The following is a 19784-nucleotide window of genomic DNA, read 5'->3' as shown; positions in this document are numbered from 1 at the left end:
AAGGAAGATTATACTCCTGGGAGTGTGGCAGGAAAGGGAATAAATAATTTCACAATAAATGAAAGGTAACTAAAATGCTGTAGTTTAAGGTATCCATTAAGTAAAAATGAAACTTACGGATGATAAAAACATATAAACCCAAGGTTCTATAATGGAAACCAGAACCATAGGCAAGGATAGAGACATTCCATCCATTTCCATTGCCAGCTCCATTGCTCATAATCCCTTATCACCTCAGATCTGTTGCAGTTTGCAGGGTGCCAGTGGAATGAGACATCCTATGCCCAATATCTATCAATGCCATGCTGCTGGAAGGTTTGATTAGTCTCTCTGCACTGGTGACCCAGAATAAGGATGCCCTTTAACATTTCCTTCATTTCTTATTGATGCACTCATTTTTTTTTCCCTGTGATATTTTTAGAAGTGTTTTAATATGATTAATGCTACTCATATTTTTTAAGAGTTGTGAATTTTCCTTTTCATGTTCATATTTCCTAATATTTAAAAGCAATTCTATTCACTGTTGTTCTTTTATATTGCTATTCACAGGAAGATTTAATTCTATACATGAAAAAAAACAGGCCTGGTATGGAAGGGAAGAAAAAACTTTCTATGGTTAAATTACTGCCTCCTATATGCAAACTTATTTCAATGAAAAAACACCATAGAATGAGTGTGTGTAGTTATATAAAAGTGGGTCATGTTTTAAGTCAGTCTCTAAAATTCTGTTTACAAGCTGTTAAAAAAGTGTAAACACCCTGAGGTAGAGGGAGTTTTTTGAGGTTTTCTTGTTTTGTTTTCTACAAAGATAACATTTTAAAATCACAGCTCTTTTTAGAAACAGTTATAAAAAAATACTCCAGTGATATGAAAGTCTTTTGGCCAGAAGCAAATTCCAATAATAGTTACCCCAAATCATTGAAAGGGAAACATAGAGTGAAAAAATGACATACCAATGATTTTGAACTTCAAACATCTTCAAAAAAACTTATAACAAATTTATGGTTACAAAATCAGTGACTGTGAAATCTGAGTTCTTTAATCAGTAATCAGCACTGCTAAGCATGTGACACCTTTTTCTTTACATGTCCAACTCTTCTAAAAGAGCTGAAAAGCCTTTTAATGAGTTGAAACTCTGAGCATTCACTATAACTTCTCCTTTCTAGTTTTATTATGAAAGGCAAAATACATTAAGAATACATTTGCTGTTTACTTCTACATAAACTATAAGAATCCTAAAAAATTTAAATATGTAAAACATAATAGATCTTCCCTAGAGCATAGTGGGACTTCAATGCTGGCATAAGCAAAAGAATCAAAGTACAATCAACTGGAACAAATATTTTCATAATGAAATGAACAAAACCTTTTTCTTGTACATTCTGGTTAATGTGATGTACAACACAAATCAGCTGTAGCAATGCCATGTTTCCAAGACAAAAATCACAAGCACTTTGAATAAGGCAAACCCACATATGGATGACTGTGGTTATGTAATATAAAAATTCAGTCCCCAGAAATGTAAGGAATAAACCCTGGATTTGAGATAGAAGTATTTAAAAAATAATAGCTTCTCCTGCTCAAATTTAGCTTGTTCCCCCTTCTCCTCTTCTGACCAGCTGTAGGTGCTTAGAGGAGTAGCAAATCCTGAAAACCTTGCTAAATAACAAGGTTAAAAATTTCTTCTGAGTTTTACATAATATTCTATTTCAAGAATTGTGTTGCTGCCTTAACTACTGATATAGGGTGAAGATGCAACACCTCCTGTGAAGTCTAACACAGGGAAAGGTTTTGAGACAATGATAAGATTTGTTAAGTACAACTGTTAAAACAAACCAACACCAGCTATCTTTAACAGTTCAAGAGCATCACACTTAGTGAAGTGTGAATGAATGCCTTTGTGGCAGCCTTATACATCACAGTTATCAAGATACTTTAAATCAATACTACCAGCAATATCTGAGCTCTAGGTAAACTGATATTAATTATATCAGGAGCAGCATTTTAACTACCTCATAACAAGTTTTCATACAACACATTTGCCCAGTGAGAAGCACCCTGCCTGAAAATTCCACTTCTGTGTTGTGCTCTGTAGTAAACTTCAGGCATGTCTAGTCCAAGGCTAAACAGCTGTGCTACAGCTGAGATTATATTCTACACAGGCAACTAAATCCCTGGATGGATTGGAAAGAAATCCAAAGGATGATTGTGGAGAAAGATGGTTGCAGGTTGGCAACATATTGGATATTTAAACAGTGTGCTCAGAGTGGCACAGATTCCTTACCAAAGCTCAATGTTCCTAGAAGATACCTTGCCAAACCTGATTTTTATATACCAAGTAAACCATTGACCCAAGATCTACCTGGGTGATGATATAAAATATGGCAATGTCTTGCTTTTAGTTACCTCCTGAAGTTGCTTTACACTACAGGGAAGCAACAGATAATGGCTGTCACATGTTTACCACATTTCTGGGAAAACCATATTGCCTCAAGAGGAGTGCAGTGCCTAAAAATAGTGAAGGAATTAGATGAGCCTTTTGTAAGTACTCAGTACAGCCTACAGTTTCCAGAAATTTTATGAGAAAAAATACTTTTTTTTTTTAATTTTTGAGGTCCACACCAAGGCATACCACATTCTCATATCTTTCTTCTTATTTTTGTAAAGAATAGATACCATAAACTGATTGAAAAGCAAAAGAATAACTAGAAATGTTTTGACTTGCTAAGAAGCAAGGATATTTCTGATACAAAGACTTGGTCAGGACATTTGCGTATTTTTAATTGTCAAAATAAATAGGAATTCATCTCATAACTGAAGCAACAGAATTAAATATGCTAAAGCAGGCTTGATCTTGAATTTCTCAATGAAAACACTCATTGTGTAGAGAAAGCTCCTTTGTATACTGGGTAGATAAAGGTGAAGAAAAGGGGGAAGAATGAGTCCTGATTTATGAGATTAGTTGCTTTCCCCATAATAGCAGAATTTAAAATGTCCATAGCCCATAAAGTTGTATTGGAGACCTTCTATTGATCTTTCTCGAGGAGATCATTAAATATATCCTTTTATTTGGACACCACAGGTTTAACAACCATAGGAAAGTCTTGGCAATCCTGGCCAGAAATGCTTGTGAACCACCACAACTGATCTTGCAGCTGTGTGGTAAACATTAAAGACAACTTGTAAAATCACAGTAGCTGCCACTTCACATTCAGTTAATCACACATCAATATCTCATTCCAACTTTGTGACAGAAAACCTGCAAATAATAAAAATGTCCTGACTATCTGATATATATATCTTGTCAGCAGTGTAAGGCAGTTCAGTGGACTACAATGCAAAATAATTGAGGAAAAACCTTCATCAAAGCAATGTGTTTACATTATTTTCTGTGTTATATTGGATGTCTGCATGTTTCTTTCAATTGCTGTCAAATTTCTTAGAGAGGAAGGACACAGCAGGGTAAGTAAAACCTTATCTCTTCTAACATATATTTTAACATAAATTTTTGATATTTTCTAAGTTCATCTACGAATTGCTGCATAAGACACTTCATCCCTTCACTTTCTATCAACACATCACCAGGAGTGCTGGTGCAACCAGCAGGGATGTCTGGCACCAGTCAGTGATGTCACATCTAATTTAGTGCAGGAACTGACTCAAAGGACCTGATATTCCAGTGAATACCACAGGAAGTTCATGAAGTCTCTTTAGAGGCACCCTGATGGCCAAGACTGGGGGCAGAGAATTTTGTCAGGTCTGTTTTGGGCAGAAAAACATCGGCTCTGGAAAGAGGTAGAATAGACAGGTGAAGCTTAAGGGCAGCCTCAGTTTCTCATGGGATAAGGTATGTGTGAAACAAGGAAATAGAGCTAGAGTCTTCTTTTTCTGCTATATGTAGAGGAAGAATTTTGTGTTGAGATGCTACAGAATACAGGAATTGCAGGCAATTAACAATATCAATGTAGTCTCATGGAGGTGTGACTATATGACTGAGGGCAAAGAATTAAAAATACCCTTATTCCTGAAATATTCTGGGGTTTGTTTTTCAGATGAAGCAAGTGTTAGGAAAAGCAGAGAGAAGTGCTTAGTGATCCTAGACTTTTATTTTCTGGTCCCCTATGTGATTTTTACTTAGAATTACAATGGTAGGAGACATCATTGCAAGGTGGTCCAAGAAACCACCTAAGAGTGGGTTTTCCTCATTTTAACCCCCTTCCACATACACACAATCATCTCAGTTGACAAAGGTATAGCTCAAGATCTACTTAAAGAAGGAAGTAGAAGATTGATTATATAAGAGAAGAGCAAATAATTTCCATGGAAGTCTCCAAAATCCAAAACCTAAAAGGAACCTGTAATTGGCAAATGTTTCTCTGAAGTGTAGGAAACTGTATGGTTTCCCACTTCATGTGCACACAAGAGAACCATTTAATTCTGATCTTGAAGAACACTGAAGTGGCTTTTTCCCTATTCTTGCTCATGCTCCATCTTGAAAAAAGTAGAGCAGTAAATTATATAGGTGACAGCTTTTTTTTTTTTTGCACTAACTGAGAATCCTTCCCACAAAGAGCATTTTAAATTCAACATTTATGATTCCGTAGCATCTCCTTTGCACAGCTTAAGTAAAGCAGTCTGAAGACTAAATTCAGAATTTGGTTTTCTCAAATGATAATGAATTTACGCAGGCCATGGAAATGCACAAGGTCCCAAACTTTAAAGATGTGATGTCACTAAACTCCTTTTGAACATGGACCAAAAGTTGTTCTTCAAAAAGATGTCAGCCAAATGTCAAGCTTACTACTGAATTTACAAATAGCTACATATTTGCATTGCTAGGTAAAATCCTACTGATTTTTCTTACATGCTTGATCAGAACACCTAGGAGAAATTGAGATGATCTTAATTTATGTTCATTCTCAAGATAATAATTTATTAAATTCAAACCTTTGTAACCAGCTGAGAACCTTGGTGTTATTTAAGTAATCCTACACCTTTCACAGATAGGAAATATGTCTCACAATACTTTAATATGCTAAAAGTTCAGGAGAATTAATCTCACATGACAACATTTCCATACTTATGGACCCAGAAATCCATTTTCAGGCAAAACTCTACAGATCTGACTCATGAAAACTCTAAGCTATGGAAATATAAAGTATGAATTCCCTGTATCACAGTAACTATATGGTAAGGAGCATATATAATAGAAAGTAATATTTTTAAGTGTGTGATTTAGTGATTCCATGTTCACTGATTTTGTGCTTACTTCAGAGGACATATGACCCTTGGATACCTCCTACACTGAATCCAACCATGTTTTCAGAAGCTTTAAAACAAGCCCTCCTGTTTGATATAGTTTATACTTTTTCCTAACTGAAAAAGCATTTTTTAAGGCTTCAAAATTATATTGGACATCCTGATGTAAAAAAAAAATAATGCTACAAAAACAACAACAACAAAGTGGAGAAATGTCAATATTAAATACATTTATAAATAAATTAATAAATAAATTCATTTTAAAATAAATTTATAGATACATAAATTCCATATTTTTATGGAAATATGAGCATTGTTAACACTTTAACACATCTTCTGGACAGATTGCTTCAAAAATATTTTTCCTTGACAAGTCCCTTGAAAATTACAACCTTTTGTGTGTTGTTTTTCTTATGAGACTGCTTCCTCCCCACATTTTCATTTGCATTTTTTGTAGCTACTGTAAAAAAAAAAGTGTAAAATATAGCTATCACTAGCAACACTGACAAGCCTAAGTATTTTTGTATCTATGCATGTATTTGTTCTACAAGACATTTTTAAAAAACTTTGTCCTTGAAAGAGAATTATGTGCAAAGTCTAGCACAATGGAAATTTATTTATTCTAGCTTGCAGTAAAATTTTCAATACCTATCTAATTGCCTTTTTTGCCTTCATATCCCAGGGGTCTCAGGCCACCAGCTGAAGAACACTGTCTTAGGGAGAAACACACTGACAGAGAATGGCTTTACAGTAGTAGAATGCAAAGAAAAACTTCATCATCACTGTTACTGACCAAAGAAATGCTGATCCAGGTTTCCATTTCAATAATATGTTTAAATTTCAAAAATTTTCTTCAATTCAAGCAACAAAAAATAAATCAGGAGATAACAGATACACCAACATGTGGCATCTTTCCATGGGGCTTTTTTGTGCTTGTTTAAATATTTTGTTACTAAATTAACTGAAGTGTATTTCTAACACCAGAACTGATCCATGAATTCAGTTCCAGAGGCTCAAAAAATAATAATGAAGTAGCCCACAATTTTTTCCATCTCCTTCATAGAGAAAAATGAAAACTTATTACCTCAGGAGAAGGCAGTCGAGTCATATCTACTTCACCACCAATTGGTGTAGAAAGAAGTTTATCACCTAGAATAGTTTTCAAGCACTCTGCCATTACTTCCTGCTGTTTAGGGCTGCAGTGGTTCTCCAAAGACAGTACAAGTGGATAGGCAGATGACTGGAAATATAATTTTAGGATTTAATTATTAATAAATAAAAATAAGAATAATTGATTTTCCAAAATATCTTGGAAAAGTCCCCATGGCAATCTGTATTTACCTTCATTTTTGAAACATTTCAAACATAGATCAGTTGTTTCAGGTTAGGAAGACTATAAAAAAGCTCACATTTGTGGAAAAGAGAAAGAACAATTGAAGAAGAAAAATTGCACCTTCAGAAAGTTAAAGCAGAGCTAGACATAGGCAGAGGTGTAAAAAGACTGCTTTTTTTGGTTTTAAAAGGTAAAATCCAATTATAAAATTTAAATTGACAACATAAGACAGGATTAACTGTCTTTTGCTATAGTTTATGACAGATTTTTTTGATTATTTTTAAGCTGATAGTCTCCCCAAAGCTTGTTCAGAAATTATTGCCTTTACATGAACAAGCTATGCATATTTTTTATTTTTCATAATATCACAGACATTTTTAAGGACAGTCTACACTTTACTCATCCCAGTACTCAAGCAAGGGTAATTGAGTAAAAATTAAAGGTAAAAGGTGAAAAAGGGAAATTGAGTAAAAATTAGAGAATGACTCAAAAGAAACACATCCATAAAATAATTACATAAATAATTACATAAGCAAAGCTCAGCCTGCATGGACAGCTGGTACCAACATTACCTATTGTGATTTTATCATTTCATTGGCACTTGGGCTTGAGAAATAAAATTTGCATCAGAGTTAAGCACAATATGTTGTGTATTAGCAAGAATACACAACATATCCAATGAGTTATATCCAATGAGTTTTGAAAAACCGTGGAATAAAATCATGTTTTTAATTTCACTTTTAAAATCAGAGACTAATTAAATTTTATATAGGAAACAACAGAAAAAACACAGCTTACACTGAGAAGACTATAAGCACATATGTATAAAAATCCACATAAATTATGATCATAGGTGTATTTATTCTCACACATAATGCTGGCCTGATTCTGAGATTTATCATAGTAGTCATTCAGCACTTCCTTTGAGCAGGAATTTTGCCAAAAGCCTATACAAAAGCCTGAGACAATGCCAAATCTCTCCAGATTTCAGTGGTTTTCCAGAGATAGGCAGAAGGAACCTTGCCGTGATGAGTCACCTGACCAAAAAAACTATTAGCTGCTAATATTTATAAGGGTCAACATTCAAAATAAAAAGAGAAGAAATGGAAAACAAGGCCTCAGACTTTAAGATAATATCTAATATTTTTGTCTATTTCATAAATTCACATAGGATATGAGACAGATTGATAGTAGCAGAAGAATAAGTGATATAAAAACCTTTAGAATATATAATGAAGGAGGAAAACATCAGACCAGTTCTGAAGTAGTTCTTCAATTTATATTCAGCCCTTGTTTAAATAATCTCAGGTGAGAATTACACATAAGAAGCTGAGTAAGATCACCTGAATCCTTTGCACTAAGTTTAATGTATATTCATTATCAGGACAAATTCTTATGATTCCTTTAAAAAATTTTAAAAATACATTAAGAATAAATAGCACAATTGCTATGTAATTCATTTTAACAATACCCATTGCCACGGGCTCTGCTTCATAATTTTTTACCCTGGAGAATCTATAAGAGCCATGTTCCTGGCTTAGTTAAATCCACTACTCTAACCAACTTGTGTATACATACATATATCTATACATACCATAAATGCATACTTGTCAATCACATGAATTACAGAACGAAATGGAATTTTGCTTGTTAAAGTGTGACCATGATACACAACGGGTTCATTGTTGTTGCCATCCCAGCAGTCAATCTCCAGGCAACGACATCCTTTTAGGAGAGCACTTCAGAAGAACAAGAGAAAGCATTTTATAGCCAGAAGATACCACACTTTTTTATACAAGGTGCTGTATTTCTGATTACAAGCACAGTGATTAATTACAGAAAAACCTCATTTTCATCATAAATAAAAAGAAATCCTACAGAATTTTATATATATGAGACAGACATACTCTCTGTTGTTTATTTTAGGTGTGTTATGTAATAAGTTTTGTTAGAGCTTTAAAGAATATGGGATTACCTGAATTGTCTTCTTTAAAAGACCATAGTTTTCAATAAATGAATTTTGGAATTAAGGGAACATTCCACTTAAAATATAATAATAAATATTTTAAATGGTCTTTTGTGTTTGTTTTCCAAACTTGCTTGCAATTTTGAGAATCACTGTATTTAAAAATCCATTGCACTTAGAGTATCAGGTTGCACTTGGGCTTTACATAAGTCAGTTCTTCTCCCCAGCCCCTGTTCCCAAGAGGGAGTGCTAAAGTTTCTCAGGAACATTGACTTGACTGCTTTAATTTTAATATGTTAGTGGCATCCTTAAACTCTTAGGTTTCTCATATTTGACTTGCAACTAACTGAAACATTTCTTATAAACTGTTTTACTTAATTACCAATCTGTCTTTTACACGCTGCTTTTCACACATTAACAATATGTCAAATATGCCTGTAGCTGATTTTAGCATTTTCCTCACACAAATAGTAGATAAAGAGGAACAGAGAGAGGGTTATACCCTCTTTGCAATTACTTTCAGCAATACAGCATTAACATAAAGGAATTTTAAATCCTGTTAGAAATTCAGTATTGTTTCTGACGGTTGCAAGTCACTATAGAACATTAAGAAAGCAATCAAAAAATTAGTTCAGACAGATGATGGTTCCAACTGTTTCCTCTTCACTAAAGCAGTACAAATAATAGGAATTCTGGACACAGCTCTTCCTAATTCTTAAGTATCCTGCCCTCAGTGTTGCCTTTATTGCATAATCCATTTCCATCTTTCCTGCCATCCTGGTCATCATCCTTCTGGAGTCATGCACTGCAGAGGTTCCTCTCCCTGCTGGCTACTTGAATGCCCACATTTTGTTGTTTTGTTGATTCTAAACTGCCCACATGCACTGGCCACAAATGTCCTTGACACAGACATACTGCAACACACATCTTGTATATTGAACAAATTAGAGCTTGCCTGAGAATTTTACATTTCTTTTGGGAGTTATTTATTTTTGCATGGCTTGTTGAGATTAAAAACTGATTTAATCATGTACTGTACACCATACTATAGATTTGCTGCAAGGTTGATTTTCTGAGATGTAAGTGAAAAAAATTGAAATTGTTTCCAGACTATGAGCAGATGGTTTGGCAAATATATTGAAAAGTGTACACACAAAATAAAATACCACTCTCACATTTTCAACTTGTATCTTTGATGGCTTTGTCCCTTATTGCCAAATAGGATTGTATGTGACTTGGTATTCATTTTTTTAATGCCGAAGAATGTTTAAAATATTAAAAAACAATGTCTAAATACCTGGTATATCCCCATAAATGACTGGGTCCCATTAATTGGTCAGCTATCAAGTAGGTGTTGTGAGAAGATGAAATAAAATAGTCACACAATGGCTGGGTCATATCTTGATAGACACTCTTGTGCTGGCTTTTAAATATTGAACATTCTTCTGAGTTCATGTACCTTATAAATCCTTCAAATGACATCTGCTTTTTCTTCCTCACTGAACAAAAACAAAAAGGAAAAAAAATCTCAGTCATGAAGCCTCACTGATGGTTATAGCTATGTACTTTCTGAAATTTTTAATAGCCAGCTCTGAACACTGCTAAAGGTTATACAGCACAACACTTTCCTGCAATTTTAAATTCATAACAAATGTATAAATAACACAAAATCAGATACATGTGACTCTGGAGCTGAATTGCTGTGGTTCAAACTTCTAATAGGAAATTAATATGTTCTGGCACATTACAGCAGTAAGAATAGTTTTCAGTAGTCCTAATTAAATATAAAGTAAAATATTTGTTGTTTACTTTGGAAAGTAACATACCAGACAATGCACTAAGAGAATCTTCTTTTCTCTTTTAAGAGAATCAGGATTGTTCTCAAAAAAAGTCAGATAGAAATTCTCAACATAATCTTGCAGAAACTAGCACCAAATATCTTCCCCAGGGGTAGGAAATTCCAAATAAATATTGATCAAATCATGTTTAAAAATATTTGAAATAAAAATAGCATCTTAAAAAAAGAAATAACTGCCCACAGAGATGAATTGCAAATCAAGCTTATTACACTACTGCATTTAATTACTCAATTAACTAATTGAGTCCATACCAGTGATAGCCATCCCATTTGTTCTGGTTTTGACTGATTTAATGGCAAACAGAGCCATTACACTGCCAGCTACTGCTCCCAAAGTCATGTTTCAAATGCAGTCATTTTGCAAATGATATAATCTCAAAAATCAGCTTTGCTTCAAAACATAGTTTGAATTAGTGAGAGATTTTGCCCAGTTCTTACTATAAAATAATTTTATTGTCACCATAACAGGCCAGTAGTGAACAAGCAGCAAATAATGCAAGATTATTTTATGCTAACTATAACTTAGTAGTCAATGTATACAAACTTGAAGCCTGGATATATCTGCAGGAAAACCCCGTTTTCTGCCCTGGTAATTCTTACTACAGCTGTAAGAATCAGAATGTACAAGTTAGAATTGCTATTATCAATCTTTGAGGTGTGACAGAGTGAAAGTTTTACACCTGAATGAGAATTTACAGAAAATAATTATCCCTCAATTACACAGGTCTTTGAACTAGAAAACTTGCAATGTTTTACAATGATAAAGAAAAACAGAAGGCCATCCAGACATCAAACATACATTCATCCCAGAACTGTTATTCCTACCAGAAATCTTGCTGATATTATTTTTCCAGACTTCCATTGATCAAGAATCCTCAGACAACCCAGTAAAACCATTGCAACTGCTAAACAACCTTACTGTCAGGCATTTTTCCATAATTAGGAAACAGTTTACCCTGAAACTTCCTTGCTATCCAAAATATTTGTTCAGTTTGGTATTATTTCTCTCCTCTTTTTTCACACTCTTCCACTGATAAAAACTGCTCTTGCACTTCTCTAATTCCACTGCTTTCCACAAAAACAAATCCAATCCACAGCATCTTTCTGTTTCAGATCTCTGATAATTTTCATTTTTCTGCTATCCAGCAGTGCTGTTAATCTTTCATAGGAGAAAACAGGATGCTATTTCTTCATGGAATATTCTGCCAAATTGCTATTCACCTTTACCATCTTAGAAGGGTTTACATATTTATTATTTGCTCCATTTTTTTTCTAGTAACTGACAGTGTTTAGTTGCTTGGATGGTCCCTTTCTAAAATAGATATTACATTTGATCTTTTCCAGTCTTTCAATTCATTATTCATTTCCCCCCTATTTTCAAAAGTAACAGTCAATTTTCTAAGAACTTGGATTTGTCAGCTTGTCTTCACTGACCTTATTACATCATTTAAGAAGGTCCTACCCTGTTTCATCCATATTTTTGACTGAGATCTTACTCAGATTGATAATATTACGGAGGAATTTCTTTGGTCTTTTAACTAAAAGATTTGCAAGATGACTTCTTGCCACCCTGATGACTCTTGAAAAGTGTATGCTATTTAGTATCTTGACTTAGATTTATCCACATGCATGTGTTATATTGTTCTACACTTGTAACAATTGGATTAAGTTTCTACTTTCTGGATCTTTAAAAATCATTCTGATTTTTTTTTATGTTGTTTAAAACAGGATACACTCATCCTGTATGCTTTGCCTATAATGAATTACATGACCTGTCTGGATTTCATTTCTAATTTCTTTTTTATGGTCTATATATTTCTCTGAGCAATTACAAGTAGATCTAGTAACTCTTTGTGTGAGTATTTTTTTTTATTTTCTAACAATTTTTACCTTTACTGCATTTATATATTAAATTAGTGGAAAATACTGGCTTTTCAAAGTCTTGCTTTTTCTTCTGAATTATTTATTATGTTTTCCTGGCTGTTCTTGTCATTAACAAAAGCTAACTGCAATATTCTCAAGAGAAATTAATGTTTGTGCAGATATACTGATGACCATAATCCCCCAAAAATGAACACCTAGCATTATTTTGTTAGTCAATATGTAAGCTTGTGGACTTCAATAAAACATTCAGCTCATGGCTCCAATAATTTTTAGTCTACAAAAACTAAAAATCTTTTTGTTTTTACAGAGTTTATTACAGGCCCTTACATTTCTGAGGAATAGCACAGTCATATTATTTGCTGACCATTTACATACTTTTTCTGCTTCTCCATTAAAGGAAATGGGAATTCATCTCCATAACTACTCCATGGTGAAAAGACTTTCATCAAGGCCTTACATTTCTCCCCTGGAGGAACCTGTCTTTTTCTCCATTAGAACCTTTTAGCAGTAATTAGGGTGTGTACCCACATATCCATTCCTCGTAGAAAGGGAACGCAAAAAAAGATTTCTGTCTTCTTGTTGCCTCTTTCTGTTCACAAAGTTCAATGATTTTTTTTCTTGCCCTCCCCTTTTGGATAGTGTGAGATTAATTTTATTAGCAATATTATTTTATATTGTTTGGTTTTCCTAAAATCTGATTTAAAAAAAGATATTTTTCTCATTCCTCCTGTTAAGGTAAGTTCCAGCTCTGCCATATATACATACACTGTCACATCAGAGAGGAATTATGGATATAATCTGAGTATTTGAAAGAGTCTGATTGCATTATACATTATCTTCAGTGTTTATTATATTCTGCTTTCTTATTTATCTTGGAGCTTCTTTGAAAGTATTTTTCTTCTTTTTTGGAAAGATAAAAATTGGAAACTTTCATAAGATATTTGCTGCCCTGAAGGCCTGTAGAGTACCTACATTGAAGCAGAAAAAACAAGAAATCACTCTGAACTGGCCAGAGCCTCCTGCAAGACCTATTTCCTCCTGAAGGGTCTGAGTACAACATGCAGCCCTTCTGGACTGAAGCAGAGACTGGGGAGTGGGGAAGAGAAGAGCCTGAACTTGAGATTAGGAAATGGGGAGAAACAGGCTTCCCATGGTTTTAAATGTATGTGTGTGCTCTTTGTTTCCTAAGAGCTAAATCAGTAATTAAATGCCTGTTACTTAGCCCCCAGAGATAGCGACATGGGTACAGATATATTTGCTGGGAATTTTAGGGGGAACTCATGATAAATACTTGCAATCAGAGACCAGAGTGTTCCTCTGCTATAATGGAAGAAGGAAGCTTTCAATCATTGCTAATAGTCAGGCAGAAACATCATCAGATGGAATTTCATACTATGAAATTTGACTACTTTACATCAGAATGAAACATTTATGCTCTAAGGGAACAGTAAAGAGAGAAGTATTTCCTTGACTAAAGTAAAAATACAGTTATTCCTTTTCTACTCTGAGTTTATATTCTAGGAGGCTTTCTTCTGCCTTACTCACAACTATAACTGGTGCATAATGGAATAAAGTATCTATCTGAACAGTCCAGTTCAGTTTCCTAAGGGCTTATAGCTCGTAATCACCTTTTTTTGAAAATTTTCCCTGAGACTGGATGTTTACACACCCTTTCATACATCTGAGCTATTGTGTCTCACAAATCCAGCCACTGCCATTGTCTTAGTTGAGATTTTTAAGTCATCTTTCCTGCTTCACATGATTTTTTTATCAAATCTGTAGGACTTTGACAGAGATGTCTGCTTTATTAAGTTTGATTTACATTGGCCAATGGGATCAAATGCTCTCTTCTGCAAATTTATTCTCTACATCCTGCTGTGTCTCCCACACACATGCACAAAAAAAAACCCCAAAAAAACCCTCATGACTGTGTATATTAGGAATAAACTGAAAATCTTTTTTTGCTTCACAAATACATTCTGGATTACTCAAAGTCCTTATCTGACAGATGCACCAGGCTTATATTGTTATTTACAAAGCAAGCTGATTTTTTAAGACAGGATTGCATTTTTGCCCTGTTTTTGTATTGCCTAGCAGTAAAATAGGCAGGAGTAGAGTCTTTGAATGGCACTACATTATAAATGATAATGGGATGCACCTTCTTATCCTCACTGTGCCTCTAATCCTATCCATTTAAATGAGAAGTATTTTTTTAAAAATGACATGTATACTAAGCCTAAAAAAAAAAAAAAGCATTTAATTGGCATGTTTTCTTTAATCTCATTTAATGAGTTGAGGCTTCTATTCAAAGCTAATAGTAAAATAGGCAGATAATAGGATGTTTGGGAAAAGTAAAACTGAAATTTGGGTGTTAGCAAGACACAACTGTCAGGTGTGAACCACATATTCATATCTTATGACCAATTCCATAGAAATGGCTCTTTCTGCCAAAAATGCAAGCTTTTAGCACACACAGGAAAAAATCTGTTAGTGTAGCATTTTGACACTAGGCATTTAAATTGTATAATAAAAATGAAATAGTAATTCATTCCTGAACTAGCTACAGTACCCACAGAGTATTTCAGAGTTATCTGGCCCAATAGCTTTGGAAATCTCACTGCACAAATGTTAGGGATGCTCTAAATGCCATAAATGGATTTATTTAAATTGTATGTAAAATGTAGTCATTGTTTTTATCCTAATCTTGACATACCAGTGCTATCACATTGATGAGAGAATGGTCATTACTATCAGCAAACCTGTCAATCAAGTGTCAAAACCTGCCCTTTTCCCTTTCTGTAAAGTACAGGGCAAGGGTGACAGATGAGTCCAACAGATCATCCTGATGAAGAATGTTCTGTAGCAAATTCAGAACAACAGTTACACAAAATGGTCTCTCACAATACCATATGAATCTTCTCTCATGTCAATCATAACTGGAACTTTTCAATAAATATGTTTGAGTGGGAGTTTGAATTCACTCAAAAGAGCATGAACAATACAGAGACTGTTTTGTTCAGCAAGATTACTTCCAATTACGAGACAAACAAATTTATCACAGATGAAGAAACAAACAAGAATTTGGCTCAGCATCTGAAATTTAAATCAGACATCAAATTAAACCTATGGGAACCTCAGTTGATACTTACAAAGGTGTTTTCCAATGGACTGAAGATTTTTCATTGTTTAACTGTGTTATAGCTTTGAACTTTCCCATCAAAACAGGTAACAGAAAATAAAAGGAACCTTTTAAACTGGCAACTTATATAATTAGTAAACATTAGTTCCTCTGAAAGAGTAGAATATGTTCAATAAAGTTCAGTCAGATTTGAAAAGCAGCCTCGAAGAGTAAAGGCATGAGTCATGTGTTTTGCAGCTATTACTGGACAGTAAGTGCCTCCTAATGATACACCAAATGTTCTTCTGTTTCTCATTGAAAAAGTGGCATTTTTCATTTTCTTCTTCCGCCACAGGTCAACATAGAATACCCCAGGATTTTATCCCAGAAGAAATATTTTCTCCTTGTTTTTTTTTTTTCCTTAACCAGTTATGAATTCCACCCATTTTCAAAGACTGGGAACCATGAAAACAAAAGAATTAAACACATTTCACTGAATAAAAAAACCATCTTGCAACAAAATGCAGTTCCATCCTTTTCATAACTCAGTTATAAATTTTGCCACAAGTTGAAATCAGTGAAACTCAGCAGAAGTGTTACATACCCCAACTTGGGGCACCTTGAAATAGGTGAAGAACGTGATGGAGATTTATTGACCCCTCTTCCTCTCAGAGTTCTTGTGTTTCAGAAAGGGTGACTAGGCACCTCTGAAAATTTTACACAGTGCTTCTGCAAGGAAGTCAGAGGGACATCAAAGTCTTGTCTGAGGGTTTGCATTATCACTAAATGACTCAAGGGAGAGAAGACAGTGTAATGAGAAGACAAGAACAATGGCAGATAAGAACCTTAAGAAAAATAAATTGAAAATGGTTTGTAATGAGCTGAAGGACAGAATTTATAGAAGGATTAGGAAAAAAAGGAAAAGAAATGGCAGAAAAAATAAGAGAGAAGAGAAAGGAGAAATAAAATGAAAATAAATTAAAATACAGGAAGAGAAATAATAAATAGATGAAAAGACATGCTTTAGAAGAAATAAAGGTATGAGGTTTTGCTAAACACAGTCATTGAGAGAAGCAAAATAAATCAGAGCTAGATATCAAATAATTTAACAGTGCATACCTTCATCAATGGGTTCATACTTCATAATAATTTCTAAAGCAGTTGTTTCATTAGCTTCAGTTTGAAATTGTTCTTTTGCAAGAAATTTAAGGAGCTGGCCATCAGGTAGAATTTTGCCATCCATTGAGTAAGCCTTGAACAGTTCTTCAAATTCAGGTCTGTGTACAAGTGCTCGATAAATTGCTTTGAAGTCATCCATGCTAATTATATCTCCTGAGTGTTTGTCAAGGGTTTTCTGAGGAAAAAAAGCAACCAAAAGAAATTTTTTTAAACATCAATTTAAAAAATGCATATATACAAAGTTATACACCAAAAATTTTTATAACTGACCACAGGAGTGAGAATCATAAAAGAATCCTCAGGCAACAGTGGCTACAATCAGATTGAACTCTTCAACTTTTAGATTACACTTTGTGTGCTACAAATATTTTATATAAAGTAAAATAGACCATATGACATAATTAGCATCTAAATAAATACCATAAATTTAGATTTAATGCCTTTTTAATATTAAAACATGTGGTAGAAAATATCTAAAATGTTATGCATTAAAATAAATGTGCAGCATAAAACTTATCAAGTGGAAAATTTATTTTGTGTAATACCTCTCCAACAGCTATTTGCACCAAATTGTAAATACTGTCAGTGAAATTTGCATAAAAAACAGCACCAGTAATCTTAAAAATGAAACAAGGATGACCAAATTCTCAAGAGATACAAGTCTTTTAACACTTCAAATAAGAAACACTAAAAATTTGAAGATGATATTTTATAATAACCTATGAGATCATGTTCTACTCTTAACAAGCCAAAATGTTTAACTTAGATTAATTATTCACACTCTCAGAATTCTTGAATTGTAAGTTTGTTTTCAGAGAGCTAACAAAATGTTAGCATAGTAATTAATTTCAGTGTTTATTCAGTAAAGCCAAAAGAAAAGTTAAAAGGGCAAAAGAATTTGAGTAGACTAATAGTTTTTCTGCCTTTTGTATTTTTCTCAGGTTTAATTTAATTTTCCCCTTAAAATTTTCTACCCAAAATAAGTAGCTGCATATGAAATATAAATGTTTCTAATATTTTAGCCTGAATAATTTTTAAAAGTTGCCAAATTAAGAGAAATCTGCTGACAAAATTGCTCACGAAAATCACAAATGGCAATCCACTGCCTCAGTGATCATCACTGTGAACTGATGAAAATTCCTAATTGTTGGCTCCTTAAACTGAGACTGCCAAAGAGGCCAAGTTCCAGCATCCAAAATACGGCACTTCCAATGGCTGGTTTGGCTTGCACAAAAGTGTCTATAAACAGGAAATTGCTTACTTGAGCTCTGGCTGCTCTTTGATCAAGATTTTGGATTACTGCTAAATTAGATTGGTTTTGAAGCCATATCAGAAAACCTACAAGTTTAATGATCCATTGCCAGTTCCTTCCTATACAGTACAGTTCCTACTGTACCTCTGGATAAGTACAATAGGAGTAAAAATATATTAGATAATTAAAACAAGTACAAAATTAAATTTCATGGGGAGTTTTAGTGAAAAAAATCTTACAAATCAGTGCTTCAGTATTCACTTTGATTTTGTGAAAGAGAATAATAATGATCATTTTTAACAGAAATCACTAGCAAGAAAATATTTATGTAAAAATTCTAATTATATACATTTCATTACTGCTGAGAAATTCCCCATCTAAGGTTAATATCCTCAATCCAATATTTAATGTTCATAACAATGTGATAAATTTGCTCATAACCATTAAGCAGGAACAGAAAATACCAACTTATTTTGGAAATAAACAGTCTATCAGGGCTTGGAAGATGTTCACTTAGTTACTGGCACAAAGAGAAGCTGGGCAAAAATTTAAAGTTTCTATTTTAGTTGCCTTTTGTTGAAATACAGGCATTAATACTACACAAGAGAGCTCTCCAAATTAAAGTGATAAAAATCATGCCACTATAAAAAGATATTCCTACAATTTTTGGGGTAGATTTTTATCATTCCTATTTTTATTAATGCACATCAAATCTTTGTTGTTCAGAAAAAGAAGAGACAAAGAGTTCTGAGAGAAATTATATGAAAATTTATTATTCCTTAAACCTTAATGTTCATATTCCTCAAAAGAGTATTACAGTAAAACAAACTCAAAGAGATTATTCCTTAAAATTAGTTTTCTAGAAAATGTTTTTTGTTATGTATAACCATTAGATTAACTGCTGATCTGTAGTTACTGACAATGACGTCTGTAAGAGTCCCTCCCACAATGCTTTGAATTTTTACATGTTATGACACTGATTAAATATTTGAGCCCCCCAAACTACTGAACACTTGTAAATCTTTCTCAAATAGCAAAGAACACCTAACAGTACTGCTATAAATAACTAGATCAGACTACTGGGTATAATAGGTTGTTAAATACAGCTAGAGCAGACTTGTTCTTTGCAGGTCACTTCCCACAAATTATTCCTCTCTTCTCTACCCACAGCTGACCATCACTCTCAGAAACCAAAGTAGGGGGAAGATAGACAGTGAGAGGTATTTTTAAGTTCTCAAGAGGTTTTCTAGGTTGGCAACTATCTCCTTGCATTGCAAGTTCCAAAACCACAGGAAGCCTCTCTAGCCAGGGTTGATCTCATGCTGTTGATTCTACCTTGGCTTGACAAGGCAAACAATGAGAGAGGAAGACAGGGTGAGGAAAACTTAGTGCCTTCTTTCTCATGACCTAAAAGCTTCTGACTTGCCATAGTAAATTCTCCTCTGCCAAATCAAGACAGAGTCAGCCAGCTGCTTGCAACATTCTCAAAAGAATTTTATATATATATATGTGTGTGTGTGTGTGTGTGTGTGTGTGTGTGTGTGTGTGTGTGTAAATAAATAAATAAATAAATATACATATATTTATATATATCTATACACACACTTGTTTTCACTCCCTTAGGGAAACAGCATGACCAGACAGCTGTTTTGGGGGAAAAAATGAGGTAAAGGGGAAAACCTTACATCTTGTGAGTCATTACATGAAGAACATGTACACCCAGTATGTGCCAAGGCATGCAGTTTTGTAGTATTTGCTCACAGACAAGATCTGCTTGACAGTAGTTTGCTTACCTACACTAAATTAATTTATTAAGTCCAGTTTCTAGCTGGATGGTGTAACCTTCATGGAAATTTCTTAAACACTGCCACATCTCAAGGCCAAATCCTTTCCCTGGGGGTTAAAGTGGAATTCCCATCCATTCAGGAACACCTC

At 33.9% G+C, this 19784-nt stretch overlaps 1 protein-coding gene across 1 annotated transcript in view; it reads right to left on the bottom strand.

Moving 5' to 3' along the window:
* PLCZ1 (phospholipase C zeta 1) overlaps positions 1-19784 on the bottom strand; it is a 43661-nt gene that overhangs the window by 22955 nt on the left and 922 nt on the right. Inside the window, exons 2-5 of the mRNA XM_021535201.3 lie at positions 16538-16772; positions 9856-10057; positions 8187-8331; positions 6344-6499 (exon numbers count right to left, since the gene is read on the bottom strand). Of these exons, the coding sequence (XP_021390876.3) occupies positions 6344-6499; positions 8187-8331; positions 9856-10057; positions 16538-16772 (738 nt within the window). The remainder of the gene's footprint in view (positions 1-6343; positions 6500-8186; positions 8332-9855; positions 10058-16537; positions 16773-19784) is intronic.

The sequence above is a fragment of the Lonchura striata genome, chromosome 5 (assembly GCF_046129695.1).
Source record: "Lonchura striata isolate bLonStr1 chromosome 5, bLonStr1.mat, whole genome shotgun sequence".
NCBI lineage: Eukaryota > Metazoa > Chordata > Aves > Passeriformes > Estrildidae > Lonchura > Lonchura striata.
Note: the sequence above shows the minus strand (reverse complement) of the source record. Positions and strands in the feature narration are given on the sequence as shown.